This window comes from Coregonus lavaretus (genome assembly GCF_964263955.1).
Source record: "Coregonus lavaretus genome assembly, chromosome: 2".
Lineage (NCBI taxonomy): Eukaryota > Metazoa > Chordata > Actinopteri > Salmoniformes > Salmonidae > Coregonus > Coregonus lavaretus.
In genome coordinates this window covers 61,435,510-61,456,795 of record NC_139989.1, presented here as the reverse complement: position 1 = coordinate 61,456,795, position 21,286 = coordinate 61,435,510, and the positions used below count along the sequence as shown (strand labels likewise).

General features: G+C 44.5%; 1 protein-coding gene across 1 annotated transcript in view; it reads left to right on the top strand.

The window, feature by feature from the left end:
• Positions 1-21,286, top strand: part of slc17a7a (solute carrier family 17 member 7a) — a gene marked incomplete at both ends in the record, with an annotated part of 39,643 nt that continues 18,357 nt past the window's right edge. Inside the window, one exon of the mRNA XM_084143070.1 lies at positions 1-62. Coding sequence (XP_083999196.1) covers positions 1-62 — 62 coding nt within the window. The remainder of the gene's footprint in view (positions 63-21,286) is intronic.

The window sequence follows — 21,286 nt, the reverse complement described above, 5'->3', positions numbered from 1 at the left end:
ATGGAGATCCGACCAGACAGGTTTAAGGCGGTTGCAGCCAAGAATCTGGGAAAGATACACAGGTACCTCCTTAACTTCTTAACAATTGCTTATGGCTTGCCTTATTTTTATGTAAACCGTTTTTTGAAAATAGATGTTTCTATAGGCTGCGGTAATTGATCACCATCTGCTACCCATTCCCACTACTTACCACCCTATAACTTTTATTTTTGATATTCAAAGGCCAAAAGGGCAACTGTTCGAGAAAGTGACTAAAAAGAAGTGGCACTCTCAGACAATATAGCGCACGATCCATAACTGGATCTCAGTGACGCGGACTGTATGCTAGGCGCACCTGGACTCGTTTGGACAGTGTGCGCTCAGGGGCACAGACAAAATGGCAACATCTGGTGTGCACTCAGAGATGGAGCGGACATTATCACCATAAAACTAGAAAAACTAAAACAAATCGAGAAAGTGTATGTTATCAAATTCGATTCGGATAGGCTGTATAACATTGTGCAGTACTCCAATCGAAATGTAGTGGTGTACATTGATTATAGCAGGGTTGGGGTCAATTCGAATTGAATGCAGTCAATTCAGGAATTAAACAGAAATTCCAATTCAATTATTGAAAAAAGGGCATACATTTTCAATGACTTCTCAATAAACTGGAAAGTATGCCTATGCCTAACAGCTATTTATTTCAGAAGTTCAATTTTAGAATTTTGAATTAACTTCCTAAACTGACTGCTTTCAATTCGAATTGACCCCAATCCTTGGATTGCAGGCTACCTAGATTGTCTCGGTCTTGGCGTTCAGGTGAGATGTGCCACTCTTGGTTTCAGCTGAGAGTGCGTGCCAGGTCTGGGACCTGTGATGCTCCAAGAGCTGTGATTACATAATATTTTCGTGCGTAATTGACGCGCACTGGCCGATTGAGAATGTTGTCCAGATGGAAAGGAATAGAGAGAATCAGATTAGCCTCATGTAACATGGATGGTCCCCGGTGCCGGTGGCAGACAGACAGACAGCGAGAGAGAGAGAGAGAGAGAGAGAGAGAGAGAGAGAGAGAGAGAGAGAGAGAGAGAGAGAGAGAGAGAGAGAGAGAGAGAGACAATACCCATTGCAAATCCTTATCACCTCTCTTGTTCGAAAGTTTTTGTCGCATGTTCAATCAAGTCAACCTGACGGTTCGATGCAGTGGTTCTAAACATGTTACATAGTTGGGACAGGATTTTAAAATTCCCCTGCAACTGCAGGTGCGGATTATAGGCCTACCTTTCGCTATTCAATTGTAGGGGTCACGTTTAATTAATTTTTCCAATCATTTTTATTTAGTAACGTTTAACTGTATTAAGACAAAAAATAGGCATATATGGCGTACAAAAAATAAAAAGCACCAGTTATTGTTATGATGACCAGAATTATAGATATGCATACTGTTTTCGCAAAATCATCTTTGAACATGAACATTTCATCACATTAGGCTTAATGTCCATCATTTTGGCATAGAATGAACTAATTGGGATATTTAGACTGTGATTAAAATGGAAAATATTGACAAATCAATAGAGGTCTTTCAAATTACTTTTGCCAGGTGTATTAATTGATTGATTGCATTTATTAGATAATTAAAAGTAGTGTGGTGCTCCAGCCAGATGAACTTCCGTGGGTCGGCTAGGCCTATAGGTTATTACGTCAGACAGATTCTCCGTAGGTCGACTGGACACTCAGGCAGGAGTCATTTACATTTTAAAGCTCCTGCAGCCTCCTGTCGAAACCCTGAATCGAAGCATAAATCAAAACGTTTTGAAGATTTCAAAAATCACACATTTTCTTTATTTTATTATAATTTGGCCATTATTAATATTGTTGTAATATTTTATATATATATTGACAAGAGCATGGCCTAAACAAATGCAGCGTTATGGAAGGAAAAACTGTGGGAAAACACAATTTCATGTTAATATAAAACGGTAGGTAACCTACATCATAAGTTACCATAAACGGTTTAAAATATAATATTAAAAAGTGATCAATTTATCGTCTGTGTAGGTGACAAAAAAGGAGAGATTATAGTCATTGATAGGGCAGCAAACTGGAGCTCTCTCGGGATTTGAGGTAGCAACCAAACATATAAATCCCGGTCCAGAAATAGCCCGTTTCTCGGCCCAGCTGTCGTTCCACGCAAATCCCCAAACTCTACCCCTCCCACAGTCCCACTCCATGCCCAGCCCACTGTCACTTCCACTCGCCCCCCTCCCCTCACCCCATCCTCATTCAGAGACCAGCCTACTCCATTATCTCATCCGGGGCTCCGGATTAAGTGTGTAAGGGCACGCGAGTCAAATCGCTTTTTTCCCCTGGCTCTCGTGAGGCACGTGAGTTGATTGGATTTGATTTATATAGCGCCTTTTTACCCAATGCTTTCTACCAAGTGAGGTACTGAAAGCACTTTATATAGTAGGCTAAAGGAGGTACTGAAAGCACTTTACATAGTCGACTAAAGGGGGAAACTCACCTTCACACTACAGTTCTTACACTTCTTGCAGGACTGTGAGGGCTCAGCCTCAGAGGAACTAGCTCTATGACTGTACTGTATCAGACTGAGGGCTCAGAGGAACTAGCTATATATCTGTACTGTATCAGAATCAAAGGGCTGAACTAATCCATAATTATTGGTGTATTCATATATGGTAGGCCTATATTCAAACAATTGGAAGTGTGTGTGTGTGTGTGTGTGTTTGTGTGTGTGTGTGTGTGTGTTTGCGTGCGTATGTGAGCGTGTATACTGTGTGAGAGGTCTACCTCACAGACAGAACCGTGATCCCTCCCTGTGAATGCTGCCAGTAGTTCATCTATTATTTAGAGGTTTTCTCCATCAGAATGCGTCTCCTGTTTCTATATTAAACAAGGTAGGCCAATACTATTGTAGTGTAAGGTACAGAGCAGCCCCAACACCTTCTCCTCTCCTCTCCTCTCCTCTCCTCTCCTCTCCTCTCCTCTCCTCTCCTCTCCTCTCCTCTCCTCTCCTCTCCTCTCCTCTCCTCTCCTCTCCTCTCCTCTCCTCTCCTCTCCTCTCCTCTCCTCTCCTCTCCTCTCCTCTCCTCTCCTCTCCTCTCCTCTCCTCTCCTCTCCTCTCCTCTCCTCTCCTCTCCTCTCCTCTCCTCTCCTCTCCTCTCCTCTCCTCTCAACCTTCATCCCTTCCTTGCAGTCATTCCCCTGTCATTCCTCAATAAATAATAACATATGCATAGGCTTTCATCCAGTCATGTGGGCATACATGTTATGTATTGGTGGTCCTGGGAATCTAAACCACAACCCTGGTGTTGCAAGAGCCATGCTCTACTCACTGAGCTACAGAGGACCATGCTCTACTCACTGAGCTACAGAGGACCATGCTCTACTCACTGAGCTACAGAGGACCATGTTCTACCAACTGAGCTACAGAGGACCATGCTCTAGCAATTGAGCTACAGAGGACCATGCTCTACCAACTGAGCTACAGAGGACCATGCTCTACCAATTGAGCTACAGAGGACCATGCTCTACCAATTGAGCTACAGAGGACCATGCTCTACCAACTGAGCTACAGAGGACCATGCTCTACCAACTGAGCTACAGAGGACCATGCTCTACCAACTGAGCTACAGAGGACTAATCATTGGGAGCATCCCCTCATACTGGGGTTGTTATTCCCCTCTATAGTTAATAGCCTACCAACAATATATAGGCAACCCTGAGAAGCTGCTACAGTCGAGTCCTCAAACAGTAGACGTGTCCTATAGCTTGCACCTACAGTATACAATCAGATTAGAGAACCTGGCGCCGACGAAGATGGCGGCCTCGCGACTAGCTCTTAGGAAACTTTGCAGTATTTTGGTTTTTTATGTATTATTTTTTACATTATTAGCTCAGAAAGTGTTTTGCATCATTACATACAGCCGGGAAAAACGATTGGATATCAGAACGGCGGTAACTCACCAGCATTACGACCAGGAATACGACTTTCCCGAAGCAGATCCTTTGTTTGCTCTCCCCAGGGCAACTGAACTGATTCCAGCGGCTGACCCAAAACATCGCCGGCGTAGGAGAGGCACTCGGAGCGGCCTGCTGGTCCGACTTAGGAGGCGCGCACACCACCCACCGCTTCCAAGTATTCTACTCACTAATCTTCAATCTTTGGTTAACAAAGTCGACGAACTCCGGGCAAGGATTTCTTTCCAGAGAGACATCAAGGCCTGTAACATACTCTGTTCCACGGAAACATGGCTCTTTTGGGATATTCTGTAGAAATCGGTCCAGCCAGATGGGTTCTCAGTTCATCGCGCAGACAGGAATCAATATCTCTCCGGGAAGCAGAAGGGCGGAGGTGTGTGTTTCATGATTAACGACTCATGGTGTAATTGTAGTAACATAGGGGAACTCGAGTCCTTCTGTTCACCCGACCTAGAATGTCTCACAATCAAATGCCGACCGTATTATCTCCCAAGATAATTCTCTTCGGTTATAGTCAAGGCCGTGTATATCCCCCCTCAAGCCGATACCACGACGGCCCTCAAAGAACTTCACTGGACCTTATGCAAACTGGAAACCACATATCCTGAGTCTGCATTTATTTTAGCCGGGGATTTTAACAAAGCAAATTTGAGGACTAGGCTGCCGAAGTTCAATCAAATCTGACCACGACTCCATTTTGCTTCTCCCTTCCTATAGGCAGAAACTCAAACAGGAAGTACCCGTGCTAAGGACTATTCAACGCTGGTCTGACCAATCGGAATCCACGCTTCAAGATTGTTTTGATCACGCGGACTGGGATAGCTTCCTAAAATAATTTAGACATATACACTGAAATGGTGACAGAGTTTATCAGGAAGTGTATAGGTGATGTTGTGCCCACTGTGACTATTAAAACCTACCCTAACCAGAAACCGTGGATAGATGGCAGTATTCGCGCAAATCTGAAAGCGCGAACCACCGCATTCAACCATGGCAAGGTGACTGGGAATATGGCAGAATACAAACAGTGTAGCTACTCCGCAAGGCAATTAAACTGGCAAAACATCAGTATAGAGACAAAGTGGAGTCACAATTCAACGGCTCAGACACGAGACGTATGTGGCAGGGTCTACAGACAATCATGGACTACAAAAAGAAAACCAGCCACGTCGCCGACACCGACGTCTCGCTTCCAGACAAGCTAAACACCTTCTTCGCCCGCTTTGAGGATAACACAGTGCCACTGACGAGGCCCACTACCAAGGACTGTGGCCTCCTTCTCCATGGCCGACGTGAGTAAGACATTTAAATATATTAACCCCCACAAGGCTGCCGGCCCAGACGGCATCCCTAGCCGCGTCCTCAGAGCATGCGCAGACCAGCTGGCTGGTGTGTTCATGGACATATTCAATCTCTCCCTTTCCCAGTCTGCTGTTCCCACATGCTTCAAGATGGCCACCATTGTTCCTGTACCCAAGAAAGCAAAGATAACTGAACTAAATGACTATCGCCCTGTAGCACTCACCTCTGTCATCATGAAGTGCTTTGAGAGACTATTCAAGGATCATATCAACTCTACCTTACCTGTCACCCTAGACCCACTTCAATTTGCTTACCACCCCAATAGATCCACAGACGATGCAATTGCCATCACACTGCACACTGCCCTATCCCATCTGGACAAGAGGAATACCTATGTAAGAATGCTGTTCATTGACTATAGCTCAGCATTCAACACCATAGTACCCTCCAAGCTCATCATTAAGCTCGAGGCCCTGGGTCTGAACCCCGCCCTGTGCAACTGGGTCCTGGACTTCCTGACGGGCCGCCCCCAGGTGGTGAAGGTAGTAAACAACATCTCCACTTCGCTGATCCTCAACACTGGGGCCCCACAAGGGTGCGTGGTCAGCCCCCTCCTGTACTCCCTGTACACCCATGACTGCGTGGCCAAGCACGCCTCCAACTCAATCATCAAGTTTGCAGATGACACAACAGTAGTAGGCTTGATTACCAACAATGACGAGACCGCCTACAGGGAGGAGGTGAGGGCTCTGGGAGTGTGGTGCCAGGAAAATAACCTCTCACTCAACATCAACAAAACAAAGGAGATGATCGTGGACTTCAGGAAACAGCAGAGGGTGCACCCCCCTATCCACATCGACGGGACCGCAGTGGAGAAGGTGGAAAGCTTCAAGTTCCTTGGCGTACACATCACCGACAAACTGAAATGGTCCACCCATGTAGACAGTGTGGTGAAGAAGGCGCAACAGAGCCTCTTCAACCTCAGGAGGCTGAAGAAATTTGGCTTATCACCTAAAACCCTCACAAACTTTTACAGATGCACAATTGAGAGCATCCTGTCGGGCTGTATCACCGCCTGGTACGGCAACTGCACCTCCCACAACCGCAGGGCTCTCCAGAGGGTGGTGTGGTCTGCCGAACGCATTACCGGGGGCAAAATACCCGCCCTCCAAGACACATACAGCACCCGATGTCACAGGAAGGCCAAAAAGATCATCAAGGACCAACCACCCGAGCCACTGCCTGTTCACCCCGCTATCATCCAGAAGGCGAGGTCAGTACAGGTGCATCAAAGCTGGGACCGAGAGAATGAAAAACAGCTTCTATCTCAAGGCCATCAGACTGTTAAATAGCTATCACTAGCACATTAGAGGCTGCTGCTGCCTATTGAAATCACTGGCCACTTAAAAAAATTGAACACTAGTCACTTTAATAATGTTTACATATCTTGCACTACTCATGTCATATGTATATACTGCATTCTATTCTATAATATTCTTCTGTATCTTCCGCTCTGTCATTGCTTGTCCATATATATACAGTGGGGGAAAAAAGTATTTAGTCAGCCACCAATTGTGCAAGTTCTCCCACTTAAAAAGATGAGAGAGGCCTGTAATTTTCATCATAGGTACATGTCAACTATGACAGACAAATTGAGATTTTTTTTCTCCAGAAAATCACATTGTAGGATTTTTAATGAATTTATTTGCAAATTATGGTGGAAAATAAGTATTTGGTCACCTACAAACAAGCAAGATTTCTGGCTCTCACAGACCTGTAACTTCTTCTTTAAGAGGCTCCTCTGTCCTCCACTCGTTACCTGTATTAATGGCACCTGTTTGAACTTGTTATCAGTATAAAAGACACATGTCCACAACCTCAAACAGTCACACTCCAAACTCCACTATGGCCAAGACCAAAGAGCTGTCAAAGGACACCAGAAACAAAATTGTAGACCTGCACCAGGCTGGGAAGACTGAATCTGCAATAGGTAAGCAGCTTGGTTTGAAGAAATCAACTGTGGGAGCAATTATTAGGAAATGGAAGACATACAAGACCACTGATAATCTCCCTCGATCAAGGGCTCCACGCAAGATCTCACCCCGTGGGGTCAAAATGATCACAAGAACGGTGAGCAAAAATCCCAGAACCACACGGGGGGACCTAGTGAATGACCTGCAGAGAGCTGGGACCAAAGTAACAAAGCCTACCATCAGTAACACACTACGCCGCCAGGGACTCAAATCCTGCAGTGCCAGACGTGTCCCCCTGCTTAAGCCAGTACATGTCCAGGCCCGTCTGAAGTTTGCTAGAGTGCATTTGGATGATCCAGAAGAGGATTGGGAGAATGTCATATGGTCAGATGAAACCAAAATATAACTTTTTGGTAAATACTCAACTCGTCTTGTTTGGAGGACAAAGAATGCTGAGTTGCATCCAAAGAACACCATACCTACTGTGAAGCATGGGGGTGGAAACATCATGCTTTGGGGCTGTTTTTCTGCAAAGGGACCAGGACGACTGATCCGTGTAAAGGAAAGAATGAATGGGGCCATGTATCGTGAGATTTTGAGTGAAAACCTCCTTCCATCAGCAAGGGCATTGAAGATGAAACGTGGCTGGGTCTTTCAGCATGACAATGATCCCAAACACACCGCCCGGGCAATGAAGGAGTGGCTTCGTTAGAAGCATTTCAAGGTCCTGGAGTGGCCTAGCCAGTCTCCAGATCTCAACCCCATAGAAAATCTTTGGAGGGAGTTGAAAGTCCGTGTTGCCCAGCGACAGCCCCAAAACATCACTGCTCTAGAGGAGATCTGCATGGAGGAATGGGCCAAAATACCAGCAACAGTGTGTGAAAACCTTGTGAAGACTTACAGAAAACGTTTGACCTGTGTCATTGCCAACAAAGGGTATATAACAAAGTATTGAGAAACTTTTGTTATTGACCAAATACTTATTTTCCACCATAATTTGCAAATAAATTCATTAGAAATCCTACAATGTGATTTTCTGTAGAAAAAAAATCTCATTTTGTCTGTCATAGTTGACGTGTACCTATGATGAAAATTACAGGCCTCTCTCATCTTTTTAAGTGTGAGAACTTGCACAATTGGTGGCTGACTAAATACTTTTCCCCCCCACTGTATATGTTCTTAAATCCCATTCCTTACTTTTTTGTGTGTATTGGGTATATGTTGTGTAATTGTTAGATATTACTGCACTGTCGGAGCTAGAAGTACAAGCATTTCGCTACACCCGCTATAAACATCTGCTAAACACGTGTATGTGACAAATAACATTTGATTTGATTTGATCAAACACTGCTTTTAAGCAGTGGTTCCACAATGTTAGCTTGAGACCAGGGTTAAGGCCAATCCTAGGGTTGTGGCTAGCCAAAACTACCCTATCTATCTATCTATCTATCTTATTGACTAATGGCCATCCCAGCAGAGCTATCTCAACCTATTGGCCATCACAGTGGAGCTCTCTCAACCTATTGGCCATCACAGCAGAGCTCTCTCAACATATTGGCCATCACAGCGGAGCTCTCTCAACCTATTGGCCATCACAGCGGAGCTCTCTCAACCTATTGACCATCACAGCGGAGGTCTCTCAAGTTATTCAAAGCTTTGAAAAATAAAGTGGATATAGGTCTTGGTTTTGTTAATTGGTGTTTAATCACAAGAGAATTCAGGTGAGACAAACAATGTGAAAGGCTTTGGTAACCATGTCCTATTTCACAGTTATTAAAACATGTTATTTACATGTTTCCTGTTATTTACATGTTTGCTGTTATTTACATGTTTGCTGTTATTTACATGTTTGCTGTTATTTACGTGTCTGCTGTTATTTACGTTTGCTGTTATTTACACGTCTGCTGTTATTTACATGTTTGCTGTTATTTACATGTTTGCTGTTATCTACATGTCTGCTGTTCTTTACACGTCTGTTGTTATTTAAATGTCTGCTGTTATTTACATGTCTGCTGTTATTTACACGTTTCCTGTTATTTACGTTTTCTCTTATTTACATGTCTGCTGTTATTTACATGTCTGCTATTGTAAAGTGGCATTGTATTATGTGTGTTATATACCATTATGAACATGCTTTTATTTAAAGGGACTTAAGTCATGTGTGCATCAGTGGAGGCTGCTGAGGGGAGGACGGCTCATAATAATGTCTGGAATGGAGTGAATGGAATGGTATCAACCACATTTTCATCTGTTTGATATTATTCCATTGACTCCATTCCAGTCATTATTATGAGCCGTCCTCCCCTCAGCAGCCTCCGCTGGTGTGCATACGTTTGTCATATGGGTGGCCCCAGTGGTACTCGAACCCACAATTCTGGCATTGCAAGTACCACCCTCTACCAACTGAGCCACAGAGGACCAATCTTAACCTTACCCCTAACCATAAACCTTAATCTAACCCTAAATTACAAATAGTTTATATATTAATATTGATGATATGCAATCTAGTGATTACCAATGAGTAGGGGGTAACAGGAAGAGGAGAGGAAATGAAGGGATGGGGGGTGCTCATTACCTCTTTCAGTGTGGGGGGGGGGGTTGACAATGACACCCAATTAGAACAGTCTGTACCAGACCACGACATGCAGTGTGACATTTTGACAGAGCCAAATAGTGGTGTCATTGTCAAATGTATGGAATTCATGGTTAAGATACGTAGTGCCAGAGGCACTGTCATTTAAAACCCACATGAGCCCTCCCCACCCTCTCCTGTTATGGATGTCAAACAGGGACAGGTTTTGACGGTATGGGGAGGGAAATGATATCTTTCCATACTAGCGATGCTTTATTGCAATGTCAAGACAGTACTACTATTGTTCTACATTTGATCTGTAAAGCACCTTTCATAAAAACATTTTTTTTAAACACTACAAATTTAGAAACAACAGTACATAGTAAACAACAAATAAAACAAATAAATAAATAATATAATTTATAATAATAAATATATATATATACATATTTGTGTAATAACATATGATAAAAAACATATCTAAAAAGTCAGTTATATGTTCCTCACAAAAAGGAATGGTTGGTGGCTCTTTAATATCTATTGATAGGGACTTCCAGGTTTTACAGTACGTCACATGGATGCTGTCTTTCTGTTTTTCTGTGAATAGCCATGCAGTCTGCAGTGTGAGTAGTAATATCCCATATCTCTTCAAGAGCAGTCCTGTACAACTGCATGCGTGTAGGTTTGCGTGCGTGTTTGTGTGTGTATGTGTGTGTGTGTGTGTGTGTGTAGTGTAGTGTGTTTGTGCATGCATGAGTGAGTGAGTGAGTTGTTTCACAATGTCTGGATTTAATTTTGTGTCTGGGGTGTATGAAGGTCACGTAATGTGTGTGTGTGTGTGTCTATGACGGAGATCGTGTGAGAGGAGGGGGGAGTATGACTCCCTAGGTAACATAGTCCCATAGAGACCCAATCTGTTCACTAGAGAGGAGGGGAGGGTGTGAGCGAGAGAAAGAGAGAGAGAGAGAGAGAGAGAGAGAGAGAGAGAGAGGGAGGAGGGATAAGGGAAGCCATCACTGTTATCTTAAATCATACGGCAATAGCAGCAATCATTTAGAGCGTCAAGAGGGAGATTTGAAGAGGATTTTAATCAATCTCATCAGACAGCGCCCAATGTTCAATATGTCCACCTTCAACTTTCACTAGGGAAGCTCTGAGGGGTTTCAAATAAACCACTCGACTTAACCAAGAGAAGGTTTCTACCCACTGACCTGAAAATGCTCTGTCAGCATCCCAAATGGCACCCTACTCCCTATAGGACTCTGGTCAGAAGTAGCTCACTATGTAGGGGGTAGTGTGCCATTTGGGACGTATGGATAGTAGACAAGGGGCATTGTTCTGAAGCACCCAACCGACACTTCACCAACTACAACTACATCCAACAAGTAATCTCTTCCATTCAAACAGTTTATTAATTTCATAGAACTTTAAAGCTAGAATCCTTAGTTGCTACATCCATTTTTGGGCGTATTAATTAATTATTTTTACGCATTGATTCTTGAAGAATATAACTTATACAGTGAGGGAAAAAAGTATTTGATCCCCTGCTGATTTTGTACACTTGCCCACTGACAAAGACATGATCAGTCTATAATTGTAATGGTAGGTTTATTTGAACAGTGAGAGACAGAATAACAACAAAAAAATCCAGAAAAACGCATGTCAAAAATGTTAGAAATTGATTTGCATTTTAATGAGGGAAATAAGTATTTGACCCCTCTGCAAAACATGACTTAGTACTTGGTGGCAAAACCCTTGTTGGTAATCACAGAGGTCAGACGTTTCTTGTAGTTGGCCACCAGGTTTGCACACATCTCAGGAGGGATTTTGTCCCACTCCTCTTTTCAGATCTTCTCCAAGTCATTAAGGTTTCGAGCCTGACGTTTGGCAACTCGAACCTTCAGCTCCCTCCACAGATTTTCTATGGGATTAAGGTCTGGAGACTGGCTAGGCCACTCCAGGACCTTAATGTGCTTCTTCTTGAGCCACTCCTTTGTTGCCTTGGCCGTGTGTTTTGGGTCATTGTCATGCTGGAATCCCCATCCACGACCCATTTTCAATGCCCTAGCTGAGGGAAGGAGGTTCTCACCCAAGATTTGACGGTACATGGCCCCGTCCATCGTCCCTTTGATACGGTGAAGTTGTCCTGTCCCCTTAGCACTTAATGCACTGTAGCTCAGCTGGTAGAGCACGGCGCTTGTAACGCCAAGGTAGTGGGTTCGATCCCCGGGACCACCCATACACAAAAATTTATGCACGCATGACTGTAAGTCGCTTTGGATAAAAGCGTCTGCTAAATGGCATATTATTATATTATTATTATTATTAGCAGAAAAACACCCCCAAAGCATAATGTTTCCACCTCCATGTTTGACGGTGGGGATGGTGTTCTTGGGGTCATAGGCAGCATTCCTCCTCCTCCAAACACGGCGAGTTGAGTTGATGCCAAAGAGCTCGATTTTGGTCTCATCTGACCACAACACTTTCACCCAGTTCTCCTCTGAATCATTCAGATGTTCATTGGCAAACTTCAGACAGGCCTGTATATGTGCTTTCTTGAGCAGGGGGACCTTGCAGGCGCTGCAGGATTTCAGTCCTTCACGGCGTAGTGTGTTACCAATTGTTGTCTTGGTGACTATGGTCCCAGCTGCCTTGAGATCATTGACAAGATCCTCCCGTGTAGTTCTGACTGATGCCTCACCGTTCTCATGATCATTGCAACTCCACGAGGTGAGATCTTGCATGGAGCCCCAGGCCGAGGGAGATTGACAGTTCTTTTGTGTTTCTTCCATTAGCGAATAATCGCACCAACTGTTGTCACCTTCTCACCAATCTGCTTGGTGATGGTCTTGTACCCCATTCCAGCCTTGTGTAGGTCTACAATCTTGTCCCTGACATCCTTGGAGAGCTCTTTGGTCTTGGCCATGGTGGAGAGTTTGGAATCTGATTGATTGATTGCTTCTGTGGACAGGTGTCTTTTATACAGGTAACAAGCTGAGATTAGGAGCACCCCCTTTAAGAGTGTGCTCCTAATCTCAGCTCGTTACCTGTATAAAAGACACCTGGGAGCCAGAAAAAACGTTCTGATTGAGAGGGGGTCGAATACTTATTTCCCTCATTAAAATGCAAATCAACTTATAACATTTTTGACATGCGTTTTTCTGGATTTTGTTGTTGTTATTCTGTCTCTCACTGTTCAAATAAACCTACCATTAAAATTATGGACTGATCATTTCTTTGTCAGTGGGCAAACGTACAAAATCAGCAGGGGATCAAATACTTTTTCCCTCACTGTAAATGCCTCATGAGCTTAGTTCAACTGTAGTACCCCATCAGGAACCCCAAATATAAGCTTGTTTTACTCCAATGTTTGTAAACGAAGTAAATGTAAACAAACACTGTATAGCCTCAAAACATGGTTCAAACTATAATTTTGATATCATGGATGGTCAGTCCTTGCCTTTACTGTACATAGCTCTTGCTTTGAATTTTATAGTGGGTACATTTCTCCAGGCCCATCCCACTATGACAACAGACTGTACAGCAGACACTATGACAACAGACTTTACAGCAGACACTATGACAACAGACTGTACAGCAGACACTATGACAACAGACTTTACAGCAGACACTATGACAACAGACTGTACAGCAGACACTATGACAACAGACTTTACAGCAGACACTATGACAACAGACTTTACAGCAGACACTATGACAACAGACTGTACAGCAGACACTATGACAACAGACTGTACAGTAGACACTATGACAACAGACTTTACAGCAGACACTATGACAACAGACTGTACAGCAGACACTATGACAACAGACTGTACAGCAGACACTATGACAACAGACTGCACAGCAGACACTATGACAACAGACTGTAGCCATACAAGATGAGAGGACAGCAAGAGGAGGGAGGGACAGCAAGAGGAGGGAGGGACAGCAAGAGGAGGGAGGGACAGCAAGAGGAGGGAGGGACAGCAAGAGGAGGGAGGGACAGTATGAGTGGGAAGGACAGTATGAGGACAGCAAGAGGACAGCAATTATATGTGGACAAGTGATGACTAGGGAGTCTGGGATTACCTAACATTTTACTCTCTCTCCTCTCTCTCTCTCTCTCTCTCTCTCTCTCTCTCTCCCTCTATTTCTCTCTGTCTCTCATCCTCTTATGAGGGGATTATCAGGAACGCTCTGTGAATTGGTGAATTTAATATAAAAGGTAACAAAATACTCTTATGTCGTCGGCTCATTTGCCCAGCCAGTCTGTCCTATATGTTATAACACACATGGAGGCCCAGCCAGTCTGTTCTATCTGTTACAACACATGGAGGCCCAGCCAGTCTGTTCTATCTATTATAACACACATGGAGGCCCAGCCAGTCTGTTCTATCTGTTACAACACATGGAGGCCCAGCCAGTCTGTTCTATCTGTTATAACACACATGGAGGCCCAGCCAGTCTGTCCTATCTGTTATAACACACATGGAGGCCCAGCCAGTCTGTTCTATCTGTTACAACACGTGGAGGCCCAGCCAGTCTGTTCTATCTGTTACAACACGTGGAGGCCCAGCCAGTCTGTCCTATCTGTTATAACACACATGGAGGCCCAGCCAGTCTGTCCTATCTGTTATAACACACATGGAGACCCATCCAGTCTGTTCTATCTGTTACAACACATGGAGGCCCAGCCAGTCTGTCCTATCTGTTATAACACACATGGAGACCCATCCAGTCTGATATATCTGTTACAACACATGGAGGCCCAGCCAGTCTGTTCTATCTGTTACAACACGTGGAGGCCCAGCCAGTCTGTCCTATCTGTTATAACACATGGAGGCCCAGCCAGTCTGTTCTATATGTTACAACACGTGGAGGCCCAGCCAGTCTGTTCTATCTGTTACAACACGTGGAGGCCCAGCCTGTCTGTTCAATCTGTTATTACACACATGGAGGCCCAGCCAGCCAGTCTGTCCTATCTGTTATAACACACATGGAGGCCCAGCCAGTCTGTCCTATCTGTTATAACACACATGGAGACCCATCCAGTCTGTTCTATCTGTTACAACACATGGAGGCCCAGCCAGTCTGTTCTATCTGTTACAACACGTGGAGACCCAGCCAGTCTGTCCTATCTGTTATAATACACATGGAGGCCCAGCCAGTCTGTCCTATCTGTTATAACACACATGGAGACCCAGCCAGTCTGTCCTATCTGTTATAACACACATGGAGACCCAGCCAGTCTGTCCTATCTGTTATACCACACATGGAGGCCCATCCAGTCTGTTCTATCTGTTACAACACATGGAGGCCCAGCCAGTCTGTCCTATCTGTTATAACACATGGAGGCCCAGCCAGTCTGTTCTATATGTTACAACACATGGAGGCCCAGCCAGTCTGTTCTATCTGTTATAACACACATGGAGGCCCAGACAGTCTGTTCTATCTGTTACAACATGTGGAGGCCCAGCCAGTCTGTCCTATCTGTTATAACACATGGAGGCCCAGCCAGTCTGTTCTATATGTTACAACACATGGAGGCCCATCCAGGCTGTTCTATCTGTTATAACACACATGGAGGCCCAGACAGTCTGTTCTATCTGTTACAACACGTGGAGGCCCAGCCAGTCTGTTCTATCCATTACAACACACATGGAGGCCCAGCCAGTCTGTCCTATCTGTTATAACACACATGGAGGCCCAGCCAGTCTGTTCTATCTGTTACAACACGTGGAGGCCCAGCCAGTCTGTCCTATCTGTTATAACACATGGAGGCCCAGCCAGTCTGTTCTATATGTTACAACACGTGGAGGCCCAGCCAGTCTGTTCTATCTGTTACAACACGTGGAGGCCCAGCCTGTCTGTTCAATCTGTTATTACACACATGGAGGCCCAGCCAGCCAGTCTGTCCTATCTGTTATAACACACATGGAGGCCCAGCCAGTCTGTCCTATCTGTTATAACACACATGGAGACCCATCCAGTCTGTTCTATCTGTTACAACACATGGAGGCCCAGCCAGTCTGTTCTATCTGTTATAATACACATGGAGGCCCAGCCAGTCTGTCCTATCTGTTATAACACACATGGAGACCCAGCCAGTCTGTCCTATCTGTTATAACACACATGGAGACCCAGCCAGTCTGTCCTATCTGTTATACCACACATGGAGGCCCATCCAGTCTGTTCTATCTGTTACAACACATGGAGGCCCAGCCAGTCTGTCCTATCTGTTATAACACATGGAGGCCCAGCCAGTCTGTTCTATATGTTACAACACATGGAGGCCCAGCCAGTCTGTTCTATCTGTTATAACACACATGGAGGCCCAGACAGTCTGTTCTATCTGTTACAACATGTTGAGGCCCAGCCAGTCTGTCCTATCTGTTATAACACATGGAGGCCCAGCCAGTCTGTTCTATATGTTACAACACATGTAGGCCCATCCAGGCTGTTCTATCTGTTATAACACACATGGAGGCCCAGACAGTCTGTTCTATCTGTTACAACACGTGGAGGCCCAGCCAGTCTGTTCTATCCATTACAACACACATGGAGGCCCAGCCAGTCTGTCCTATCTGTTATAACACACATGGAGGCCCAGCCAGTCTGTTCTATGTGTTATAACACACATGGAGGCCCAGCCAGTCTGTTATATCTGTTATAACACACATGGAGGCCCAGCCAGTCTATATGTTACAACACACATGGAGGCCCAGCCAGTCTATATGTTACAACACACATGGAGGCCCAGCCAGTCTGTTCTATCTGGCAGTGATGTAGTGTGTATGTTATTACCTACCTTATGACCTGTTATAGCCTGCAGAACTGCTACAGCAACTCCTAGGTCAATGTTGTAGATGAGAATGGATGGATGGATGGATGGATGGATGGATGGATGGATGGATGGATGGATGGACGGACAGATAGATACTACATTATTTTAGATGAACATCCAGTCCATATCCACAGCTCTACACAGAGCATCACTGACACTGGCCGTGTCCCAATACCCATACTTGTGTTCTAAATAATAGGCTGATTGGGTACGCGAAAATATATAGTTCTGTGTGAAAATGTAAGAATTGAGTATGCTTTAAATGCCAGGATGTCCTTTTTGGCTTTCCATCTAGTATGAATTCGATGCATGCTATTGTGGGAGAGAATCGTCTTTTCAGACCCAGGTGTGTTTGACAACAGTTGATAATCAGATAAGAAGACGGGCTAGATCAAAATGAACGACCGGCAAGAAACAACGCAATTGCCAATTACATGACGCATTCTCAGTATGGGTAAGCCTAGCATGTTGACATTTGTTGCTTACTGCATACATTGTTACTAAACAGTACATTCTAAATAGTATGTAGTACGATTAGTACACAGTACAGTGGCTTGCAAAGGTATTTTTCCTATTTAGTTGCGTTACAACCTGGAATTAAAATTGAATTTTGTGGTATTTGTATCATTTGATTTACACAACATGCCTACCACTTTGAAGATGCAAAATATTTTTTATTGTGAAACAAACAAGAAATATGACAAAAAAACAGAACACTTGAGCGTGCATAACCATTCACCATTTTTAACAGACTGCAATGGATTCCATAGTGCCACCAGAGGGACTAGCTGGGACTAGCTGTACATGTAGATATGGATTCCATAGTGCCCCCAGAGGGACTAGCTGGGACTAGCTGTACATGTAGATATGGATTCCATAGTGCCACCAGAGGGACTAGCTGGGACTAGCTGTACATGTAGATATGGATTCCATAGTGCCCCCAGAGGGACTAGCTGGGACTAGCTATACATGTAGATATATATTCCATAGAGCCACCAGAGGGACTAGCTGGGACTAGCTATACATGTAGATATGGATTCCATAGAGCCACCAGAGGGACTAGCTGGGACTAGCTGTACATGTAGATATGGATTCCATAGAGCCAGTGTAACCGGTGTGAAATGGCTAGCTAGTTAGCGGTGCACACTAGTAGCATTTCCGCTGCTTTTGTGGAGCGACGGGTAACGGTGCTTCGAGGGTGACTGTTGTCGATGTGTGCAGAGGGTCCCTGGTTCAAGCCCAGGTAGGGGCGAGGAGAGGGACGGAAGCAACACTGTTACACGACCAGAGGGATTAGCTGGGACTAGCTGTACATGTAGATATGGATTCCATAGAGCCACCAGAGGGACTAGCTGGGACTAGCTGTACATGTAGATATGGATTCCATAGAGCCACCAGAGGGACTAGCTGGGACTAGCTGTACATGTAGATATGGATTCCATAGAGCTACCAGAGGGACTAGCTGGGACTAGCTGTACATGTAGATATGGATTCCATAGAGCCACCAGAGGGATTAGCTGGGACTAGCTGTACATGTAGATATGGATTCCATAGAGCCACCAGAGGGACTAGCTGGGACCAGCTGTACATGTAGATATGGATTCCATAGAGCCACCAGAGGGACTAGCTGGGACCAGCTGTACATGTAGATATGGATTCCATAGAGCCACCAGAGGGACTAGCTGGGACCAGCTGTACATGTAGATATGGATTCCATAGAGCCACCAGAGGGACTAGCTGGGACCAGCTGTACATGTAGATATGGATTCCATAGAGCCACCAGAGGGACTAGCTGGGACCAGCTGTACATGTAGATATGGATTCCATAGAGCCACCAGAGGGACTAGCTGGGACTAGCTGTACATGTAGATATGGATTCCATAGAGCCACCAGAGGGACTAGCTGGGACTAGCTGTACATGTAGATATGGATTCCATAGAGCCACCAGAGGGACTAGCTGGGACTAGCTGTACATGTAGATATGGATTCCACAGTGCCACCAGAGGGACTAGCTGGGACTAGCTGCACATGTAGATATGGATTCCACAGTGCCACCAGAGGGACTAGCTGGGACTAGCTGTACATGTAGATATGGATTCCACAGTGCCACCAGAGGGACTAGCTGGGACTAGCTGTACATGTAGATATGTGTATGCATGTGTTATCTTATCTGCAAGTCAATAGCATATACTGTCAGCTTAAGGCCACGTCTGATTCACTTAAGCCTTCTGCTGATAAATGTGAATCAAATGACCATGCTATGTTCACATTGCATGATGGGTAGTGCAGTGCTTCACGCCACACACACAGTCAAGGCTGAAAGGTACCAGTTGAATAAACCAAGGTTGCTATTTGACATTTGACTGGAGCAGCAATGAAAAGAGGACCTGAATTATCTGTTGTCCCTCAATTTAATGATGATCGTATTCCTCGACTGCCAACGTGTTGTATTTTTTTTTTTTTTAAGGCTACCGTTAAAATAACGGACAGGAAAAACAAAGAAAAAGGGGTTCCTATCAGGCACGATGAAACCAATGGAATTGTTCCAAAAGTGCAAACACACAAGACCGCCCTCCTGAAGAGTCTTACCCAGCTATTCGGTAGCGCAAGTGGGGACACTTCAGGCTGAGGAGTGAATTTCACACATCCTCATGACTGCACAGGATTCCTTCTTCCTGCCATCATTAATACAGTGCCTAGGGTCATGTGACTCATGCCTTACGTCTCGTTTCCTACCTCTTAATTATGTGTGTGTGTGTTTCCTACCTCTTAACTGCTGCCAGCTGAGACCAATCAGAACTCACTATCCTAACGAAATATGAACTGTATCAGCTGACCGGGAAATGAAGTGGTTGAGCGTCACACGAGGACACAGAAAGATGATGGTGATGATGATGGTGGTGATGATGGTGGAAATTCTATCCATTAATTGAATATGTGTTCATATACTTATTTAATTACATTTTGAATTTAATACATTGAAAAGTAAATTTTCAGAATTGATTAAATTAACATTTCCAGTGAATTTGGCCCCCCTGATAGTGCTCTTGGGTTGAAGAGATACACAGCTTTGTAAGCAGTAGTGTAGTGGACGTCCCACTAGAGTACTGTGGAAGCCCTGGACCAGAGACCACACACCGTGGGGGAAAGAGCAGCCCTTTGAGTGAATAGAAGTGTAATTAATGTTAATTAGCGCCGATGGCTAGTCTCATTAGCAGGTAACATATGTGCCGGTGCCAGGCTGCAATCTGTCTCGTTGCATCTCAATACAAAGGCTGAAGGTTAATGAGGGCCCTCCTGCAACATCCCCACCACTCAGCTTAGCTGTGATGGAGCTGGTAACACTCAGGTGTTTAGTCACCATTTAATCTCCTCCATTTGTATTGGGTGGATGGATACCATGGATACCATTATTCAGCAGATTATCAGAGGTGCTAAAATCCCAAATGCGCTAAGGGAAAAGTAATATTATAAATAAACAATATATTATCAAATATATTATTGTTGTGGTGGGCCAGCCACCATATCCAAATTGCTTATTTTTGACAAAGAAACTGTATCATCTCAATCAAATCTGCATATTGAAGGAAAGAAGTCTGACTAGTTTATCCTATTTTGATATTTGAAATACTGTATATTGAACATAAGTAAGTAAGTAAGTATGCTAAACAATCCTAGCATACAACAGTGCTTAGTGTACCAGTTATTCTTCTCATTAACTGAATTGAATAATCAGTGGAATTCCCCAACTGTGACTTTTTGCTAAAACTGAGATGGTTAGAAAAGAATAGTGTATGGATGGTAAAAACAAGAAAGACATAAAAGAAAGGCTGGAGTTAGGGAAAGAGATGTTGGAGCAGATGGGTTGAGTGTGTTAGAGTTAGAAGGAGAGAGAGGGAGAGAGAGAGAGGGAGAGTTAGAGAGAGGGAGATAGAGTTAGAGAGAGAGAAAGAGAGTGAGAGAGAGTTAGAGAGAGAGCAAGAGAGCGAGTGAGAGAGAGAGAGAGAGAGAGAGAGATAGAGCGTTAGAGAGAGAGAGAGAGAGAGAGAGAGAGAGAGAGAGAGAGAGAGAGAGAGAGAGAGAGAGAGAGAGAGAGAGAGAGAGAGAGAGAGAGAGAGAGAGAGGGTGTCCCACTATAGAATAAAGACAGCCTTCTCAGAGAAAAGGAAAGATGAGAGGATGGGAGTGGTAGAATAAAGATGAGAGGATGAACCACTAGCGTAGCGGGGAACGGTAGTACGTGGTGCGGTTGATGCCATCGTTTATCCCTCCATATTCATTTCCGGAAGTAAACATTTTTGGCTAATCCTAATCTGAATGTTGTGACAGATTAAGAGGGAGTGGGAGGAGAGATTGGGATCACTCGAACAGTGCATGAGAGATGGAAAAAGGGAGAGAGCGAGTGAGGAGGGAGGGGGAATACACCGGAAGAGGTACGATAGCAGGGGATAGGATAGAGCGAGAGAGAGAAAGGTAGAGAGAGAGAGATAGGAGGGATGGAGGAAGGGAGGACATAACCTTTAATCCCTTTTACATCCAAACATACCGTTTTTTATCCCTCCATCTATACATTGTATCAGTCAATATGGTAATATACTGAATGTACCCACA